A 20,790-nucleotide genomic window follows, 5' to 3' on the forward strand; every position below is an offset into this window, starting at 1 on the left:
TCCAGCCGGGCCTCCCTCATCTCGGCCCCGCCCTTTAGACCCGCCCCCAGCCTCGGGCCCCGCCCCTGTCACCCCCAGGGCTGGAGACGCGTCCCGGGCTTGCGCAGCGGCCCTGACGAGGGGCGCAGGTGAGACGCACTCAGCAGAGATTAGCAGTTTCCCGTTGCAGCCCAGGGAGGTGGACCTGGCAGCTCGCCCCCACCACTCCTATGTCCTCCCTCCGGGGCTAGAGCTTCCCTGGCCCTAGAATTCCGGAGTGGGAAGGGCTAGATAAGGCCTAACTACCAAGGGCTATCAGGCCCGGAACTGGCGGCCCAGCTCTTCTCGGGACCCAGGAACTCCCTTGGGGCCCGTTTCTTCCTTTCCTCCAGCTATCTGCTCCTCTTCCCACCTTTGTTTTCTTTATTTAAGGCTCGAGACACCAACCCTACCTCACATCCTGGCTTACCCTGCTGGGGCAAGGTGGGAGCCACTGACCAGACCCTGACAGCCTTCCTGGGCACCGGAGGCTTCAGCCCCCACCACGACTCGCCTTTGTAAGTTGGGGTCTCAGAGGTACTCTGTGGGCAGACGGGTCTAACGAGCAGCCGCATTTTGGACTCCTGTGTGCACACCCCATCACGGGAGGCTCTGGGTTTGAAGGGGCCTCGTAGGCCCTTCCTACTGTGTCTGTGACGACTGTACAGATCAGGGTGCACGAAGCCCAGGAGAGCCCGGCCCGAGGAGTCCATTGATGTCTGTCCAGCCACGGATGGTTGGCAGATAACAGGATCCCACTACCTCCGGCTTGAACAAATTGGGAAGACTTCCATAACCCAAATTCCACATGTGGGCAGGTTTTGCTGTAGAGATGGTCCTGTTAGAGCCAGTGTTGCATTCATGTCTAGACTGCATGGGTGGTGTAGCAGCTTCGGCCACCGCATAAGCAGGAAAGAGGTGGTCACGCTTAACTGTGAGAGAGCAAAAGCTTCCTCTCCCCGCGTTCCACTTCACCCCGCTTCACCCCACACTTTGCCCACAACTAGTGGTATGGCAAAAGAGGGGTTCGGGTATTCAACTCATCTTGGCGTGGCTGCCACCCGGGGCCAACACTCCTGCTATCCACCTGGAGTTGAGCCTTGTGCAGGTAGCTGGCATGCTCTGACTGAGGCAGGTAACAAACAGGACACTCCAGCCATGCTTGTCACCCCAGGCGGTCAGCCAGAGGCCCCACCTGAAGACACCTGTGGTTAAGATGGCGTCCCTTCTTCCATCCATCCAGCCTGGCTTCCTGGGCTTCTGTAGCTGTTTTCTGCAGTCTGCTGGCCTGCTGTGCCTTTGGGTCACTGTGTCCAGGGTTATCTAGGATGCATGCTGCCCTTCCCATGGCCCCAGCGGTGCCGTGAGGGGACACTTGGATGCCCAGTACACAGGAGCTCTACCTTCACCTTGTCTCAGCCTGTACTTCTGGTGTGTGCCCTGTTCCCCTCAGGTAAACAAGAGGCAACGGGAGAGGTCAGAGGGTAAATGAGAGGGTTAGTCAAGTATTCAGTGCAGGCAAGCCTGTAGGGAGGCAGGAGCGACCATGCATGGCAATATTGTCACCATGACTCCTCCTCCTCCCAACCCACTGTCTGTGCCCAGGGTGGCTGGCCCTGAGGGAGTCAGGGATGGTTTGGTGGTAGGAACCTTCCTGCTCTAGGCACTCATGTGGCCCCTACTTCCTGCTAATCTATGATCTACAGGGGCCCAGAAGCCTCTCAGGGGCAGCAGGTGGAGGAGGGGAAGAGGACAGCTGCCGCCCGGCAGCTCCCTGGCTGGCTGGACTGGCGGTACCAGCCACCATCCACTACTCATCCCTCTCCTTGCCAGCCTCTCTGGAGGGCAGCTCCAGGCCTTATCGGCTGGGCCGAGGAAGAAGACAGTTATCGGGTCCTTGGCAGCTACACTTTCCTGGTCTCTGAGGGCGGCACTGGCTGCCTCCCCTGATAAGTGTCCCGCAAGGGAGGAGAGCCCCTGACCCCTCAGAAGAGGCCCCAGCTGGCAAAGCAGTGGCTTACATTCCTGAGGGTCAGGGCTTAGCGAGGGACCGCCCTGCCCTCTGGGTTGGAATTCCTGTTTTGCTTAGGCCTTCTGACCCTGAGCTAGTTTCTAGTTACCTCGGTAAGTACCGCCCCCTCCTTCCGGACTGACCCTCTCGTGACAGCAGCCGGGCCCGCCTTCTGGGAGTCTGGTCTGATACCTGTCTGGTCTCCACTCTGACTGCTGTAGCCCCCCCCCCCCCCCGCCCAGGTCTACAGCATGCAGTCCCAGGAGAGTGGTGTCCGCTACAGCAGGTGGGACAACAGTAGCCGGGATGAAGTCAGCATGACTGCCATGTCCAGCACAGAGGAGCCCTCATGCTATAGGAGGTAAAATCCCAACAGGCCGTGACCCCCACTGCACTGACCAGCCTTGTCCAACCATTGGGCCGTCCCTTTGGGTGGACAGGTAACTCCCAACTCCAGCAGGGCACTCAGGAGGCCCTGATCTAGCCTTCCTTCCCCATCCAAACCTATCTCACTGGGGTTCTCGCTCTAGGCTCTCCCAGAAGTTGTGCTCCGGCAAGTTGGGGATCGCCATGAAGGTGCTGGGTGGAGTGGCCCTCTTCTGGATCATCTTCATCTTGGGCTACGTCACTGGCTACTATGTGCACAAGTGCAAATAAATGCTGCCCCGCTCCCACTCCTGGGACTCCCTCCCATGTACACAGACCCCGGGGCATGTGAAGATGCCAGTGTGCACTGTTGTAGAGCTCATCACCAGCACCAACGTCCGGTGCCGGCAGCGCCAGCTGCAGACATGCTGGGGACTAGGCTCAGTCCCAGTAGAGCTGGAGGGAACCTCCCCAGGCTAGGCGCTACCTATGGTGTCCACATCTCTTTGACCAATGCTAGGTGAGATCTTCCTCAGCCTAGGCTGGCCCTGTCCAGATTCCTGGCTGTGCAGGGAGGGCTGTGCATATTCTTTTTAGGGGCCACAGATAGGGCCCTATATAGACTTGTTCCTGTGCCTGGCAGAGGCCTTCTCAAACACAACATTGTATGCTTTTATTGGAGACAGCCTTGCCTGTCCTGGAACTCACTTTGTAAACCAGGCTGGCTTTAACTCAGATCCACTTGCCTCTCTCTTGAGTGCTGGGATTAAAGGCATGGGCCACCTGGCACACAACATTGTATTCTTTTGTTTGGTTTTTGATTTTTTGTTTTTGGAGACAGGGTTTCTCTGTAGCTTTTGGAGCCTGTCCTGGAACTAGCTCTTGTAGACCAGGCTGGCCTCGAACTCACAGAGACCTGCCTGCCTCTGCCTCCCAAGTGCTGGGATTAAAGGCGTGCACCACCACCGGCACAACATTGTATTCTTTAGCAAACTAGCACGTCTTCAGGGATGGCCCTGAGAAAATGGAGGCTGGCGCCCTACTCGCTGCCTCTTCACAGGCCCCCATTCCTTATGGAGTCTGTAGACAAATCACTGCTTGCTGAAGGGACAGTGGGCGACTGACTGTCCTAGAAGTGCTGCCCAGCCAGGCATGACTTGCTGCAGGCCTGACCCTCCTCCACAGCTCTTCCTGTTTGGCTCTGTTCTGGAATGTGCCACTCCTGGCTGGGCCATCTCCCAAGAACACGCGAGACCTAAGGGTCGAGATGTGGTTGGACCTGTCCCTTCTTACTGGACCATGGAGGACAAGGCCTTCAACCCTTGAGGGTACTGTGGCCTCCTCTCCAGTGGTCCACATAGAACCTTCCTGGGCCACCCCTCATACCTGCTGTGCTGTGAAATGGTTCCAGACTTGCAGGACGTTTGCTAGAAAATCTCAAGATGAAGTCTGCACCCTGGGCTGAGAGGGTGGAGGGCAAGGGAGCAGTTGCTGTCTGTGGGCAGAGAAGGGGAGCCAGACAGTAGGTGGTGGTGCTGGAAGACTAAACCCATAGCTCTCAGGTCAGCAAGCGCTCCCCTCCCCTGCTCTTGTCCTTCACCGCACTGACAAGTTGAGGGGCTCGGCCACATTGGCCAGGGAGGGCTGGTATGGCTGGCCTCATTCTCAGAACTCCTGGTTTGGATTGTCCCGAGCTTCAGTGGTCCTCATGTGGGAATTGCTCCAAATGGTCTGGGTCTCTGTATTGCAAATCTAGGCCTCAGTTCTAACAGCCACCATCTCTGTCCCCACTCACAGGCCCCAACTGAGGTAAGGCAGTGGAATGCCCTCCTGCCTCCGCAATGGCAAAGCAGGCATTGGGAGGTCCCAAAGGACCCTTCAAAGCCTAGTGTGGCCCTTGCCAAGAGCAGGGCACCCTGGCCTGGTAGCCCTTGGGGTAGGAGGAGCAGGTATGTGCCTGGACAAGGCAGACATGGCTGAGCCTGGTATATGGGGTGCAGTGGGGGCGGGGGAGTTTGAACAGGGAGGACCAAGTGTGCTCCATCTAAGGAGCTCCAGGGAGGATCAAGTGTGCTCCATCTAAGGAGCTCCAGTTGAGAGAAAGGAAGTGGCCAGGCTTCTCTTGGTAGTCCTGCACCCCTGGGTGACGGTAGTGGATGGGCATCTAGCCATATCCTGTACTCCAACGACAGATGCTCCCAGCCCTGGCAACTGACCAGGGCTCTCTGGCCAGTGCTCCACAGGGAGTAGGTAGTCTCAAGTGGCCACAGGCCATGGGCCCTGATGGAGGTCCAGAACCAGGTGGGGATTTAGGCTGTTTTCCCACATGTCAACACTAGGAACAGACCCTGGCGCTATCCTGTTGATGAGAGCGGGAAGTCGGCTGGATGCAGAGAACATGCTGCTACCAGAGGGTTTTATTAGAACAAAGAGGCGTTCTGCTCGTGTCTGTAAAAAGTTCCAAAAATTTTAATCTTACACATGGGCTGTGTTGGAAGAAACAGCAGGAACTGGCGGGGGTAAAGGGGTGGGCATGGGGCAGCTCCACCCTTCCACACTTTGGTGAATCCACACAGAATAGGTGAGCTCTTGCCATGGTCACTCAAAGAGACCTTAGAGCAACTGTACAGTCACAAGGCAGCTCTACCGGCTTTGTCCAGGACACTGCCGTGAGGGACCCGCAGCCCCACTGGCTCTGACAACCACAGGACCTTGCACAGCCTCAAAACTAAAACCACAAACCCGAACCGTTGTTGTTTTACAGAAGACAGGAACTGTCCTTTGAGGTCAAAGACCACCAAAGAAAGGCTGAAGGGCCGGGTCCCTTCTGCAGCCAGATGTTAAGGCATAGGATAGGGCCACTAAGTCCGCTGTGCAGCTGGCTGGGTCCTCAGGATCAAGCACTTTGGCTCCACGGATGGCAGGTGTGCTGGGTATGTGCGCCAACACATGCAGAGCGAGACAGGTGGGTGGACAAGGACAGACTGACAAGGAAGCCTGTAGGGCCGTGTGTGCGGCACACCTTCCTGCCACTGGCCAACAGCTTGCAAGCCAGCCTTCCCATCACTCACAGAAATCTGTCGCCGACTCAGGACTACATGGGCATGACCTCTGGGGCTGAGGAGTGCAGGGACTTCAGTCCCGGGGGCACGGCAGAGGTTACAATCACAACATGATGTTTTCTACTGTCTGGGCAATTAACATGCCATAGAGAAGTAAGCGCTGTCCCACAGGATGTCTTACCCTGAATTCACACCTGCACATCAAGCCCTGCTCAGCCTCCCCCCGTTACCCACACGATTCAAGACATTTCCAACAGTTATGTGAACATCCATGAGAACAGCAGAATTTCATTAGTGCTGTAATGATGACACAGCTCACTCACTTTACAACCGTCACCCAGACAAAACGCAGACACCTTAAAACACCCAGAGAAAAGGGACGAAGAACAACCAACCACACAGAGACATCTACAGCCAGTGCCCCCACAGGAGCCACAGTGGAACCAGTTATGCAGCCTGGACGTCAGCGAACCACAGTCACGTAGGGAGGGGTGGTGACCAGGTCCGCCTTGGACGGGTATACCACCTTCAAGCTGCCCTCCAGGTCCACCACTCGGACCTGCTCCACCACCAGGGGGCACTGTCCATCCTTCCCAGCTCTCAGATTCAAGGTGGGATCAGAAACCCCACAACCGGCATCAGCTTCTGTACCCGAGAGTGCGTCTTCCTCTTTATTTTCTGAAGTGCTTTTGTTCAGTTCTGCCATTTTCTGCAAAGGGAAATAACGTTTTCACAGAGAGGAGAAGTGACCTAGGAAGTCAGGCTGCAGTGACCTGGAGAGCAGCAAGCAGCAGCCATGGGGGGGGGGGGGGGGGGACGGGACGGGACACAAAGCTGCCCTCATGGCCAGGATCTCGCTCAGGTCGGACCACTCACCAGAATGAGGCTGTCCATGATGTCCTTACAAAGCTGCAGGCTAGTGGCACTTGTGACTTCCAAAAACAAGTTGCATGTGGTTTTCTTAATCTGAAGAGTTAGAGTTCAGGAAAAAGTTATTGGTGCAGGGACACCAGCTGCTCAGCGTATCCAGGAGAAAAATCTATGAGCAGGGCTGGAGGTGCAGAGCGCATGCCGCATGAAGCCTTGGGTTAAGTCCCCAGCACTGCATAAACCAGGCAGGCATGGCGGTACACACCTATAATCCTATGGCGTTAGGGGCATGGAGACAGGAGAATCAGAAGTTCATGGTAACTCTTAGACTATATATCAAGTTAAAGGCCAGCCTGGGCTACATGAAAACCTGTCTTAAACTAAGAACTTGTAGCCAGGGCCACAGACTGGGGGACAGCACAATGGTGACTTTGTCGAGGTGGGCGGCACCAGGTGTGAACAATGCCAAGGAGCAGAGGGCCCCAGTCCTCTACTTTGCACCTCTCTCACGAGTGGGCACAAGCAGGCGGGGCAGCCTAGAGGACTTGTCCACACGCCATACAGTGCCTACCTTTGTCTTCTCGCTGTTTGTTATAGGTGGAAAGGAAATCACATCTCCTTCGGCATCCACGAGACAGGGGTAGTTTTCCTTCCCGTCCAGTAAGTGAAGGTACCTGTGTGGGAGGGAATCCAGGTGACAGGCAGTGTGAGCTAGTGCTAAAGCCGCAGCCCTGCATCCCCACCTGCCCAGAGACCTGGGAGGTGAAGTGACAGAGGGCCTTAGGTCTGACAACCCTGACCATCACTGAGAACCTGATGGCTGCCTAAAGCAGGCCCCCCCACTCTCTAACCCCTCACAATGGAGTCTGGCCCTTTCAGGCGGGGTAGTGACTCTCCCTTAGAAGGAAGTCTGGGGAAAGTCCCTCTCCATCTGCTTATGTTGTGCTTCTGCCAGCTGGAGGGCGGGCCGAGATACAGGGATTTACAGTGGGCAGTGTGCTAGACCTGTCTGCCACCTGACTGACCTGTGCAGCCCGGAGACGTTCTGCCGCTTCTTCTGCTTTCTCTGCTCCTCAGCCTCCAGCTGAAGCTGCCTCACCAGCTCCTTGGCCTTGGCTTCTTTCCGCCCCAAGGGCACAATCTGTAGGAGTGGAAGCTCATAGCTCATTGTGTTACTGAGGCCACTCGTAAGCATGAGGGATGCTGTACACCTCTCTACCTTAATCTCTAGCTGGAGAGTGGGTTGCCAAGTCTCCAAGTCTGAAAGCAGAGACCCCTCTAGAGAGGGGATGCTCAACACTCAAAGTTTTGAGCTCATAGACACTTGTATTTCTAAAAACATGCGATTGCTCAGAAGGCCAATGGAGAGATAGGAATTAGTTGCCTGTACTGGTTGAGTCAGGCATGCAGCTGGCACCCGAGTCCCTACTCCTGAGTCTCTATGCAAATCCAACCTTGGAAATCACATCCCAGAGAGCAACCTGGTAATTCAGCTCACACTACAGGTGTTAAGTGGAACCAAAATCTTTTGTTAAAGTTGGCGAGCTACCCAGGCATGGTGGCACATGTCTTTAATCCCAGCACTTGGTGCAGAGGCAGGTAGATCTCTGTAAGTTCAAGGCCAGTCTGCTCTACACTGAAAGTTTCAGGCCAGACAGGGCTACAGAGTGAGACCCTGTCTCAATAGAAGTGGGTAAGCACAGGAAGCCCTTGCCAAGGCCTCCCTTATGACGGGCATTTGTACAGCTATGCAGGGTCCCAGAGTGAAGGCAGACATCATGTCCCTTATGCATTTGCCCAGAAAGTACCAGGTTAAGCCTCCCAGGTCCAACCCCCAGCCTGTGAGTCTAAGTAAGTGCAAGTGTAGACGGAAGGGGCAGAGCAGTTGGTACCTTCAGGTCATCGGGTGGCCGGGCTGCATACAGCAGGGGCCCGCGCACTGCCTGGAGGTCGTGGGTCGCAATGGTCGCTGCTGTCCTCTTTTCACAGAGGTCATCATGGAGCTTGGTCTGTAGGTGAGAGCAGAGAAATGGGCTTCAGAGTCCCCGCTGCCCAGGGAGGCCTGAGCTCACCACCACAAAGTGGCACCTCCCTGCCTCCCAACTGTGGCTATCTGAGCCTTTCTCTTCTCTTTAATTCTAGAACTTTCATCTCAACCTATCACTCCATCTACAGGGCAGATCGCAGGTCTACTGCTAGGCTGGGCATGGCTGGGGCGGGGAGGGGGCGCTACTGGCTTCCTCCCGGAACTGCTGAGGGACGTCTCAGATAGCAACTCTGGCCGTGCCTGCACAAGGCTGCACCTGTCTCTGCTGGGCACAAAAGATAAAATGTGCTTTTCAGTGCACAGGGAGGCAGCTGCCAGAGGAGCAGTCCAGTCAGCCAGATCCAGGAGCTTCCATGAGGATGTGCTGCTGAGAGGGGACAATTGTACTATTATCCATTTATTTATTATTTGTTTGTTTGTTGCTGAGACAGGACCACACTGCATAGTCCTAGTTGATCTGGAACTTGCTAAGTAAACTAGAATGGCCTTGAACTCACAGAGTTTTGTCTGCCTCTGCTGGGATTAAAAGTGCTACCATGCTTGGCAAGAAAAGGCAATTTTAACATAGTCTCATATAAAACAGACTGCATTTTACTACAGAAATCAGAAATTCCCACTAGCATCAAATATCATCAATAAATTCATGTCTGGAGCGAGGCGAGATGTGACAGCTGTGTGGGGGAACCAACAGTCCAGGCCTGGCAGACACTTGACAAGGGTGTGCTCTGGATACCAAGGGGGTAGGCAACGGACTTTCTGCATCCTGAACCAGGGCCTGCTATACTACCACTGACGCAGGGAAACTGAGGCATGGAGACCACCTTGCACCTCCTGACCCTGACCTGACTGCTGGCTCCAGTGGTACACCTAGCATGCAACCCCTACACCCAGCATACATGATCCCCAAATCTGTCTGCTACATGTATGCCCACCCCAGCATGCAGTCTCCCAAGTCCACCTACTGAGTGCCCACCTGGGAGTTGAGAAAGCGACGGAGTGCATTTCCCGGCTGCAGGTCCATGCCTCTCACGATGGCACCCACGATGTACGGGCGCACGTTCCTGACCTCCGGGCTCACCCTGACTGTCAGGGGTGTGGGGTTCTCAGAGACGTGCAAGACCTTGAGCATCAGCCTGGCTGAGTCTGCTACCTCCTCCTCGCCCTCCCCACTTTCCCGACGCTGCTTCCGCTCCCGCCTCTTCTTTCTGTCCTCCTTTTCAGCACCCTCTTGCCGGCCCTTGCTCCGGCCACCGCGGCCACCAGCACGTAGGTACTCTAGGATGGACTTGGTCTGGCAGCCACCCACCATCTTCTCCAGGCGCTTGTCTCGAAGCTTGTTCCCTCGGAAGTTGATCTCTTTGAGCTTAGGGCAGTCTGCCAGTTCAGCAGGGATCTCGGTCAGCTGGTTGTTGGAGAGGTCCAGCGTCTGGAGTGAAGGAGAGAAGAACTGGATGCCCAGGTCTGGGCAGGAGGACAAAAAGTCCTAGGCTAACCCATGAGTTATCTACATGGCCATCACTGTCCCCCTCCACAGAGGCTGCCAACTCAGTACATCAGGCCTGCAAGCATAGCAAACACTCAGACCTGTCAGCAGGCAGGGGACCAAGCAGAACTCCTTCCAATCTGAAAACAGGGTCCTCAAATGGCACCCTGCTATTTCTTGAATGTAATGTCAAAAGCAAGCACCAGCAACCCCCTCCCCAGACCCAGTATGACATCAGGAGCGGAACACCGCCTCAGCTGGGGAAGACGGTAGGGCCACTGTCCATGCCACACACGCACAAAGAGCAGTGGTCTGTGGAAAAGGATGTTCGGTTGCTATCCCTACTGCCGGACAATGCTGCTGTTTCGAACACGGGGAAGAGTGCAGCCCTTCGGCCTCCACAGTCATTGTGGCTCGGGGGAGGGAGCTCAACAGCAGGCTAGATGTAGAAATTCCTTCCCAAGGAGACATAGACTAATGCCTGCCCTGCCTTATAGAGCAACACTGTCCAGTTTGGGGAGCCGGTGGTTTTTAGTGAGCTTTCCCATAGAACACGGGCCAGGGTTACTTACTGGAACGAGTGACCTCAAAACAGTCACACTATTGAAAAACCTCATCACAGCATGGGTGAATAGATGGAGTGTCTACACACACACACACACCCCCAGATCACAAGGCTACATGCACGCGGGGCAGAATTACATACATGTAGCTGGGAAGGACTGAGACAGCTCCAGTGACCCTCCTCCTTCTAGGAGTGACATCAACAGTCAACACACCTGACCTGGTCTGTCACAGCTGCTCTGAGAATCACACACCACAGATATCTCTCTCAGGGCTGGTGGGGACTCTCTCTGCTTGGCTCTCTGCTCTTACATCAAGCACCCTTCAGAAGAGCCTGGGAGAGGTCACAGGCACCACGGGTGTGATACCTCAGCTCTGCCCTCAGAAACTAGCAAGGGCTGCAGCAAGCACTCGGATGTAGTCTGTGGCAGCTGAGCCTGGACCTAGGGGCGTGGAAATGGGACGAGGACAGCACAGGGAGGGGACTGTTACGGAAACACCTGCTCTGGATGGTGGCGCTTCTCAAGCAAGGGAGAGGGAAACTTTGGCTCGAGCCCCGGGCTGCTTGAGGTGGGAGGACACAGCACAGAGGGGCTCCAGACACACCCAGGGACAGCAGAAACTCACGAGGCAGAAGACTGCCATAAAAGCCAAAGGAGAAAAGCATGAAAGAAAAGCGACACAGGCCCTTGAGAAGGGAGAGGCCAGACAACAGCAAGGCCTGCTGGCCGTGTCCATGATGGAGCACAGTGCTCCCCCACCAACACTCAGAGCCAGGAGCCTTCAGCTTTAAGATCTCTGAGATGTGGGTATTTGTGTGAATGTGATGAGCTATCTCGGGAAGGAGCCCAGGTTCAAGCACACGGCTCAGCTGCTTCACACACCCACACACAGCCTGAAGCAAGCTCATGAAGTGCTTTAATGTGCTGACTCTGTGATTGGCTTCATAAAAGTTGGGTTGGTCTTTCCTACAGTGCAGCCACACCAACGCCCCATGAGTTGGGAGCATCAGATCTGTGGTCTGTGCCTCTGTCCACTGGAGGCAGAGAGCATCCTCAGAACCGAGCTGTTCCCCAGTGACTCCAGTGACCTCTCAGGACCACTATGACACTATCAGGAACCATGCTGGGTCCGTACCTTCCTCCCAACCCTGAGAAGTCACCAGCCCAGAGGAACGGGATGGTGCAGGTCTTGTTTGACTGTCAGTTTAACAGCCCGTCTGCGGCCCTGTGGGTGTGGACATGGGGGCGTCTGTGCTCCTTAGAAGAGTTGTGTGTACAATGTCCCCATGACGAACCAGTGGAGGCCTATGGTGGCCCCTCCCTCTGAGGCTACTTGACTTTCACCTTCCTTTCTGCAGTTGAGGAGCAGGGTTTTCTCAGTGTGTGAGACTCCTAACTCTAATAACCTGAGAGGCACCACTATCCACTCCAGCCCGTTTAGCAACCTTCCCAAGTCCCCTTGGCGTGTTCTGGGGCGTCCAGAATTCACAAAGTCACTCTGTCAAGGTGCCTGCTCTGCGGGGCTAACAGATGTGGAAGGACAGATGCAAACCCAGACATCTACACAACAAAGCTGTCTCAAGTGACATGATGCTAATTTGTAAAAATGAAATGTCTGTGGAAACGATCTTCACCTGGAGTGGTCAAAAAGCTTCCAGAAAAGTAAGGGATTGACAGAAAGGCTCTAGAAACCAACACGAAGCCAGCACTGAGACATTGTTATCTGAACTGTAATGTGAGCCACATGTACAATTTTACATTTTTTGCAGTAGCCACTCTCGAATAAAATAATTAGATGAATTTAAAAAAGTTGTGTGTAACTGTTCAGACTACAGTGGGATGAAAACACTTCTCAAACGCTGGGTTGAATGAGATTTTTTTTGCTTCTGCTGTTGAAATACAATTTACTGAAGACCTAGGAAAGCAATAAGCAGGGAAGGGAACAGCAGTAGGGCTGCTAGTACAGCACAGCCTCAGACACAGCCATTAGAGGAAGGGCATCTTCCAGGGACACCACCTGACAAGGGCAGGACAGCGACAAAGATGAAGACCGAGTCAGAGAGAGGCAGATGGGTCCTGCCACACAGAGCCACAGGGTGAAGTGTTCTTGTGAGAAAGGTGACACTTGTTTGGGTTGAGCTGGCTCTCAGTGCCTAGAGTGGCAACCTTGTCTGAGAGCGGAGCCTGGGTTCCAGCTGCGATGGGCCCTAGGTGTGGAAGGTAACAATAGCAAACAGCAGAGGTGGAAGCAGGGCAGACATGCTAGGTGCCAGCCTCCCAGCGCCCAGGGGAAGCTGTGAGTGGCTGTGCTTGGGGCACCTGGATGCCTTGCAGAATGTGCTGAACACCCAACAGGACATCCAATGGGATGTAAGGACAACCAAGGCTACCTCTGCATCAGACACCTGCTAGGAACGGGTCCACAACACAGTGGTGGCGGCAGTGTGAGGCAGTGTCTGTGAGACACATAGGGACCACAATATGGCAATAGCTGCTGGGTGAATCTGGGCACTTCTGGCTACAACTGCAACTCAAAGATTGGGAAGGATTTCTTTACCCCAGATTCTGGTCAGAGACAGAGGTTTTGGTCCCTGTGTGAGTAACAGGGAGGGACCAATCCTTGGCCAGGAAGAATCTCTACAGGGTGTCTTTGATGACTACTTCAGAAGTCTCAAGTGAAGAGCACTGTAAGTCTGAGTGACAGACACTGCAGAAGTAGACCGGAGTGATGTCACATAACTCTTCCTGGCTTACCACAGCCCTGGTGTGATTCCTAAGAGACCACAGAACCCCAGGAGAAGAGAATGGCTACTACTCTGGGTTCACAGGTGATGTGGGAGTCCCCTCTGTGTGTTGCTTGTATTGGTTTATGAATAAAGAAACTGTCTTGGCCTGTTGATAGGGTAGAACTTAGGTAGGTGGAGAAGACAAAACTGAATTCTGGGAGGAAAAAAGAGTCAGGGAGATGCCATGGATCTGTCTCCAGAGTAAGACATGCTGCTGAAACTTAGCTGGTAAGCCACTGCCATGTGGCAATACACAAATTAATAGAAATAGGTTAAAACAAGATGTAAGAGTTAGTCAACAAAAAGTAGGAGCTAATGGGTCAAGCAGTAATTTAATTTATTCAGTTTCTGTGTGGTTATTTCGGGGCTAAGCTAGCCGGGCAGCCAGAACGAACAAGCGGCCCCTCTGCCTGCAACACGCAGGCCTCCCACAAAGAGAAACCAAGCTGCACAGGTCTAAAGCAGAACAATGAACTCATGCCCCAACAAGCATAGTCAACAGAGAGGGACAGGACAGCAGAGGGAGGCCAGCTGCTGCTTGCATTTCTTGCCCCAAATGCTGAAACAGCAGATTCAAAAGTTTTCCTATTGTTCTCCCTCAGATTAGAGTTGAGGAACTGATCTGGTTTTGTGTTGATAGTCCCTCAGGCTGGTGTGGGGCCAGATGTAGAGGCAGCTCCTGGGCAAGAGCCAAGGCACCTGCGTTTGATTCTCTTTTCTGGAAAGTAAAGAGATAAGCAGAGGTCTTGGTGTCAATGCCCTGCGCCTAACCAAGCAGGCTTTTTGTGTCCCCATCCTTGCCTGTACTGGCTTTGCTTTTTTAACCAGTGGAATGTGGTTTAGTGGCAAGAGGCTAGGCCTAGAGGCCTGACAACTTGCTTCTGAGTTGCCAGGTGAAGAGAGAGAGGAATTCCAAGATGATGGAAGATATGCAGACAACAGTCAGCTCACACCTTCCCCTCACCCCCCAACAGCAAAGGCAGCTGCATCCATTTGTGGAGCCAGATCAGGTCAGTGGCTGGTACAAAGAGAGGCACCATGCTATCGCAACCATCGGCCTCCTGGAAAGTCAAAACATCTACTACATAGGAAGGCATAGTGTCCAGCCTGTGTCCCACCTAAGCCATAGGGATGCCAATGACCTAGTGGTCCAAGGTACCACAGGGAGTCACATCCCACAGCCTCCTCCAGTCCTCATGGAGATGCCAAAAAACAGGTATCATTCTGCAGAGTGGCTGGCCCATTTCATTCTCATTCTCTCTCTCTCTCTCTCACACACACACACACACACACACGCACACGCACACGGGGTGGGGGGGGAGAACATATTACCAGTCAAATCTTTTCATATACATATAGGCATATTTCCAAAGTGAACCTTTGCGAACCAGCCGCTATGCCATACACATTAGGAAAGGTCTGCAAAAGGATGAGAAGCAGGAAAGACACAAAGGCCTGCCCAGCCAAGGTTGCACAAGGGGCGGGGCTAGCTTCGCATCTTCTGCCTTCCCACCCCTCACTCAACAGAATTAACGAGCACCTGGTGGGAGTCAAGCATGGCGGGATCCTGGGTCCACAGATCACATGAGCTTTCTATAAAACGGAAGCCCAGGGGCTGGAGAGATGGCTCAGAGGTTAAGAGCATTGCCTGCTCTTCCAAGGGTCCTGAGTTCAATTCCCAGCAACCACATGGTGGCTCACAACCATCTGTAATGGTGTCTGGTGCCCTCCTCTGGCCTGCAGCATACACACAGACAGAATATTGTATACATAATAAATAAATAAAAAATAAATAAACGGAAGCCCAAACCGACCGACCTCTGAAGGCTGCTGTTAGGGTGAACACCGCCAATTCCAATTCTCTCATGATTTTGTGCCTCCTCTGGATGCACTGCCATTTGGAAAACCGAACACTTACAATTACACACAAAAGAACGAGACCTGGCTCCCTGCTACTGAACATCTTACGACAACTTTTAAACTCCCCCAAGTTCGGAGACGCCCGAGCACGCGGGTCTGAGCAGCGAACTGGGGCGGACCGGCGGCGGGGGCCAAGCAGCCTCCAAGGGGCCCCAGCTGACCTTGAGCGAAGCCAGGTGCGCGACGTCGGGGCTGAGCTCCCGCAGGCAGTTGTCGGCGGCGGCCAGCTCACTGAGGAGGGGCAGAGCTCCCGGGAGGAAGAGCTCGGCGGGGAAGGCGTCCAGGCGGTTGCCGGTGAGGTTGAGGCTCTGCAGGCGCGGAGCGCAGCGCGCCAGGTCGGCGGGCAGCTGGCGCAGGCGGTTGCCGCTGAGGTTGAGGCTCTGCAGCTGCGGCAGCCCGGGTGGCTCGGCGGGGCCCAGGCCCTCGCCCGGCGGCAGCGCCTCCAGCGCGTTGCCGGACAGGTCGAGCACGCGCAGCGCGGGCAGCGGCCCCAGCTCAGGGCTCAGGCCTGGCCCCAGCGCGTTGCGCCGCAGTACCAGGCTGTGCAGCTGCGGGAGGCCCTGGGCCAGGCCGGGCCCCGGCGCACGCAGGCTGCCGCAGCCGCTCACCTCCAGGTAGTGCAGCAGCGGCAGCGTGAAGAGCCGCGGAGGCAGCCGTCCTCCCGCCGCCTTCACTCGCTCCTCCAGCCCCGGCCCAGTCAGCAGCAGCTCGCGACGCCGCTCGCGCTCCGCCAGCTCCAGCTCCGGCCAGGACTCGGATACCGCCGCAGCCGCCATCATCACACCCGCCCGCGCGCCGCTTCCGGAGTGCGGCACCTTAGTTCCGGCGAGCCGGAAGTGACGGCGGAGAGTTTGTGAGGTGGGTGGCCGGGTTCGGTCACTTAGGCTTTCTGGGGCTGGCTGGTGCTGGTGGTCCTGGGGATTCTAATAGGCTAGGGTGGCCTCCTTTCCTAACACCCAAACACCAGTTAAGCACACAGTTGTGCTGGGAATGTAGTTTAATTAGTAAAGCCCTTGTCTGGCGTGCATGAAGCCATCGGTTTGATTCCCAGCTCTGCATACACGGTGCATGGTGGTGCACATCCCAGCCCTCAGCAGGTGGAGGCGGCACGGGAGACTGTGGGAGTATAAAGCTGATGGCACCTAGCGTCCAACAGGTCGACCCCTTGCCATGACTCTCTGATGGGGAGCCCCACTTGGCAAAGACCGTGGGGTCACTGACAGTGAATCCGTTAGTTTCTGGCTGTGATTTTTCTACCTTTCTTCCCTAAAAAGAGCTATGTGTATTTTCCCCACCGCCTGTGTGTTTATCGTGTTTTCTATCTACGGGGCACATATGTAGCTGTGCGTGGTCAGGAAGATGATTTCTACTTAAGTGTATAATTTCGATGCATAGAAAAGTAGGATATTTTTCATAGCTCAGACTGACATAGGAAAACTGCAGTATTCTCAGTTACAAAAACAGCTTTTAACGCATTTAATTGATTTTAGACTTCAGTGCAGATTCAAAATGAACTAGTTGCCCTGGCAAAATGTGCACAAGGGCAAGTTCCCAGGTGTCTGTTGAACCAAGTCAGGCTGATAACATTAAAGACATAACTCCCTGCAGCAATTGACTTCTTGCATGTACTCCTGACCCCAGTTTGTGATTCAGGACTCAAGATCCAGTCAACAAACTGTTTATTGCTTAGGTCCTGAATTTTGATGTCACTCTCCATATCTCTCAGGCTACATGCAGAGAGGCTGTGCCTTCCTCCATGGCCACATTGCATAGCTACTCACTTCCAGCCAGTCACTGTGACAGTCTAAGTCTGAGAGAAACCGTGTGATTCCTTGTATTCAAGAAATGCTATGTGACCCTGAAAATATAATTTATATATTGTCCAGAGTTTGTTCTCTCTCTCTCTCTCTCTCTCTCTCTCTCTCTCTCTCTCTCTCTCTCTCTCGCTCTCTCTCTCTCTCTCTCTCTGTGTGTGTGATGTAGAAGAGAGATGTAGCAGTGGGTGAAGAAAGGTAACAGTAGAGTGAGGGAAGTGTGTATAGAAGAGAGATATGTGGAGGAAAGAGATGTAACTGTGTAGAGAGATTGTCTAAAGAGGTTTTCAAGAGGCAGTAATAAAGTTATTATCAGAACACATAAGTTCTTTTCCTAAAGACCCTCAGATAATTTTTTCTAAGTCCTGTTACTCTGAAGGCATTCTTTCTGCAACCCTGGGTGCAGTCCTGGGAGCGGCCCTGTTGGACTGCAACGAGGCAGGAGGATTAGGAGTCCAATGCCAACCTTGGCCCTATAACAAGTTTGAGGTTGGTCAGCCTGGGCAACACGAGACCATGTCGAGAAAGTAATAAAAGAGACAGGTAATGAGAATATAGTTGAGTCAGTATGGCATACAGGGATGAGGAAAAGATAAAGGGCTCCAGTGACCCCCCTCCCACCAGGCTGTCGTCTTCAGGGTACTGACAAGAGCCTTAGATTTAAGTAGAGGAAGAATTGGGACAAGCAACAAGAGGTAGCCCAGTTGGCAGAAACATATGCCAGCCCCAAGGTTCAATCCCCAGCCCTGGTGGGAGGGAGCAGTATTGGGCCAAGGTATGACCTAGCCATCTGTATGTTCTTTCTGGTCCTGGAATGTGGTCCAAGACGTTGAAGTTGTATCTGCTATTTTCCTTTAAGTGGGAGCTGTCAGGTTTCCATAGGTATTAATTAATGCTCCAGGGTGAGGCCTAGTGGTCAGAAATAATGGGTTAGGACAAAATTCACTGCACTGGGCCTGGGATGCACTGGGTTTATTGCAGTGGGTTAATCCTTCTGATGTTGTGAAGATGTTTGACTCTCATTGGTTAATAATAAAGCTGATTGGCCTATAGCAGGGCAGTATAAAGTTAGGTGGGACAATCCAATTGAGGACTGGGACAAAGAAGAGTGGAATTGAGAGAGAGGTCAGTCAGCTGCTGGGAAAGCAAGATGCTAGAGGACAGGTAAAGCCACGAGCCATGTGGCAATACGTGGATTAATAGAAATGGGTTAGTTTAAATGTAAGGCCTAGTTAGTAACAAGCTTGAGCTATTGGCCCAACATTTGTAATTAATATAAACCTCTGTGTGTTTATTTAGAAATGGGTGGTTGGGACAAAAATAATTCATCTACAGTTTGTCAAAAGATAATAGGAAAAGTTAGGCACATCTTCGGAGACTGGATTGTGATTACTAATCTTCTCTGTGGTTTGCTAGGGAACCATGCAGGAAAACACAGCCAGGGTGAGTGGGAATGGTAGTAATCATGGTGGTTATGACTCAGGATGGCTTTGGTTATGTCAAGTGGAACCCATGCTGGGCGGTGGTGGTGTAGCCAGTCAGTGGTAGATCACTTTTAATACCATGACTCAAGAGGCAGTGGCAGGTGGATCTCTGTAAGTTCGAGGTCAGCCTGGCCTACAAAATGAGTTCCAGGACAGCCAGGACTGTTACACAGAGAAACCCTGCCTCAAAAAAGACCAAAAAAGGAAAGGAGGAGGAGGAGGGGAAGGAAGAAGGAGGAGGAGGAGGAGGAAGAAGAAGGAAGAAGAAAAGAAAGAGAAGGAAGAAGAAGGAGGAGAAGGAGGAGGTGGAGGAGGAGGAGGAAGGCCCAACACACTGCCAAGGGTCTTTAGAAGAGAAGCAGGAAAAGGAGGAAGCGGACAGTGGTACAGTGAGTACAGACATGGAGACACTTCAGCGGGTTCTCCCCTACAAAGGAATGGGCCTCATGTATGATTCATTGGTTTGAGTCTGGTGAGATTCGTAGCTGTTATGAGTCTGTAAGGACAAATAAGTCCAGGAGTGTTAGGAGACAATATTAAATGAAATGATATGAGTTTATAAAAATAAGCCCAGAGATGTTAGACGCAATATTAGGTGTCACACACAAAATGAAACTAAAAAGCATGAAGCAATGTGTGCAGTGGTGATAAGAGTTTGAGCTGGTGAATAAGTGTGACGTAACTATATGATAAGCAGACATGTGTGTTAATCTAAAAAGAAAAAAAAAAGGAATATAGCCACAGACAATATAAAAACTTGAGGCTCACGACCAGGAGACATTCTCAAAATGACTTGCTAGACATGCTGTCAGAGCGGTCATAGAGAATCCAACGAACCAGCAACTTCACAGCTGAGACCATCCAAGAGCCAGAGAACTAGCTCTTGCCTGCGGATCAAGACTTGCTGATCCAGAGGCCTATGTTGAGAGCCACGGACCATTATCAGGTCGTATACACCAATGCCTCAGTAAGATAGGATAGAAGACCTTGCCTAGGACACATAGGAACCTTTGCTGAATGTGTGATGTGATTGAAGGTGTGATGTGATTGATTGACTAGGATTGTTATAGGTTTGATGTTTACTTATATTTGATATAAGAATAATTAGGGATTTAAATGATTGTTATAGTTTTGATGTTTGCCCATACCTGCTAACAATGGGAGATTTGACTATTGGCATAATAAACTTGTTCCTAGAACAAACACTGTGGTCATCCTGAGTATTTACTTGCAGACCTCTAAGTAAGGGCAGAATGCCCGCTCAGGAATAAGGCTCGCGACAGTAGCTGACCTCAGCACAGCAGAACTGTAAGGCGAAGCCTCTGTGTTGTCCTGCTAAGGCAGCCTTGGAAAGTACTATCAATTTCAGTACTTTTCACCTTAGGTGGAATGGGCGGGCTGGAGGGAGGTGTGGAGACACACAGTCTTGGTTGGTTACGCTTTGGAAGTCCTCCGCCTTCCTCTGTGTCAGAGTCCTGTACATGATAGGCAAATGCTGTGCTCCTTGACCTACACATCTGTCCTAGTCAGGGTTTCTATTGCTGCGATGAAACAGCATAACAAGAAAGCAGGCTGGGGAGGAAAGGGTTTATTAACTTACACTTCCACAGCACTGTTTGTAGGGTAAAAGGGACAACTGGGCAGGAATCCAACCAATCATTGATCAGCCTGACTCTGAACCCAGAGTCAGAGAAAGAAACACACCCTGCATTTGAGGTCTGAGTCAGGAAAGAAACATCTTTATCCCTGAACCCAGGACTAAAAACATGTGCACTGGCTCTGAAACTAGTGTTAAAGAAACACACTTTATCCCTAGAATTAGAGCCAGTAAGAGAAATATGCCCTGGTCCTAAGATTAGAGTCAAAAAGCTAGAAAGGACCAGTGAAAGAAACACAGTTTGGCCATGAAGTCAGAGTCATCTTTGCCCCTGACCAGATAAACTGACCAATCCCTGAGCAGGGAAAAATTAACCAATCCCCTTTCTCCCTGCCCTTAAGAAGCCCTATAAAAGCCTCTCCACCCCTTCAGTTGAGAGCTGCTGCTAAGTCAGGATATCCTAATACCACTACTGTGCCACATTCCCCTACACTGTTCATCACTGAGGGAAGTCAGGACAGGAATTCAAGCAGAGCTGGAAACTGGAGGCAGGAGCTGATACAGAAGCCATGGAGGAACACTGCTTACTGACTTGCTCCACTTGGCTTGCTCAGCCTGCTTTCTTATAGAACCCAGGACCACCAGCCCAGCCCTGGCACTTACAATGGTGTCCACATTGATCACTAAGAAAATGTCTTACTGCTGGATCTCATGTAGGCATTTCCTCAGCTGAGGCTCTTTCCTCTCTGATGACTCTAGCTGATAC

The 20,790-nt window shown here is 52.8% G+C and overlaps 2 protein-coding genes across 4 annotated transcripts; one reads left to right on the forward strand and one right to left on the reverse strand.

Annotated features, from left to right (window-relative positions):
- Positions 1-22: 22 nt before the first annotated feature.
- Positions 23-3,189, forward strand: Smim1 (small integral membrane protein 1 (Vel blood group)). 3 transcript variants are annotated; one of them, XM_087906802.1, is made up of 6 exons: positions 23-128; positions 412-536; positions 1,262-1,471; positions 1,725-2,142; positions 2,272-2,390; positions 2,560-3,189. In XM_087906802.1, the coding sequence occupies exons 5-6, from the start codon at positions 2,281-2,283 to the stop codon at positions 2,684-2,686; spliced, it is 237 nt and encodes a 78-aa protein (XP_087762928.1). In that variant the 5' UTR covers positions 23-128; positions 412-536; positions 1,262-1,471; positions 1,725-2,142; positions 2,272-2,280; the 3' UTR covers positions 2,687-3,189. The 3 variants fall into 3 exon arrangements, with proteins under 3 accessions (XP_087762928.1, XP_087762927.1, XP_085546291.1); XM_087906801.1 differs by lacking the exon at positions 1,725-2,142; XM_085690165.2 differs by lacking the exons at positions 1,262-1,471; positions 1,725-2,142 and having other exon boundaries at positions 24-128.
- Positions 3,190-4,844: 1,655 nt separating this feature from the next.
- Lrrc47 (leucine rich repeat containing 47) lies at positions 4,845-15,932 on the reverse strand. The gene is made up of 7 exons (XM_085690164.2): positions 15,291-15,932; positions 9,348-9,800; positions 8,220-8,336; positions 7,353-7,468; positions 6,899-7,001; positions 6,334-6,423; positions 4,845-6,166 (listed from the first exon to the last, which is right to left on the reverse strand). The coding sequence occupies exons 1-7, from the start codon at positions 15,906-15,908 to the stop codon at positions 5,921-5,923; spliced, it is 1,743 nt and encodes a 580-aa protein (XP_085546290.1). The 5' UTR covers positions 15,909-15,932; the 3' UTR covers positions 4,845-5,920.
- Between the last annotated feature and the right edge of the window lie 4,858 nt (positions 15,933-20,790).

The sequence above is a fragment of the Myodes glareolus genome, chromosome 6 (genome assembly GCF_982192425.1).
Source record: "Myodes glareolus chromosome 6, mMyoGla1.1, whole genome shotgun sequence".
NCBI lineage: Eukaryota > Metazoa > Chordata > Mammalia > Rodentia > Cricetidae > Myodes > Myodes glareolus.

Coding starts and splice junctions, on each gene's coding strand:
- Smim1 (XM_087906802.1), top strand. CDS start 2,281: ATGCAGTCCCAGGAGAGTGGTGTCCGCTACAGCAGGTGGGACAACAGT. Junction 2,391..2,559: donor GAGCCCTCATGCTATAGGAG/GTAAAATCCCAA, acceptor TTCTCGCTCTAG/GCTCTCCCAGAAGTTGTGCT.
- Lrrc47 (XM_085690164.2), bottom strand. CDS start 15,908: ATGATGGCGGCTGCGGCGGTATCCGAGTCCTGGCCGGAGCTGGAGCTG. Junction 9,801..15,290: donor CGCACCTGGCTTCGCTCAAG/GTCAGCTGGGGC, acceptor CCTTCACTCCAG/ACGCTGGACCTCTCCAACAA. Junction 7,002..7,352: donor AACGTCTCCGGGCTGCACAG/GTCAGTCAGGTG, acceptor CCTCCCACACAG/GTACCTTCACTTACTGGACG.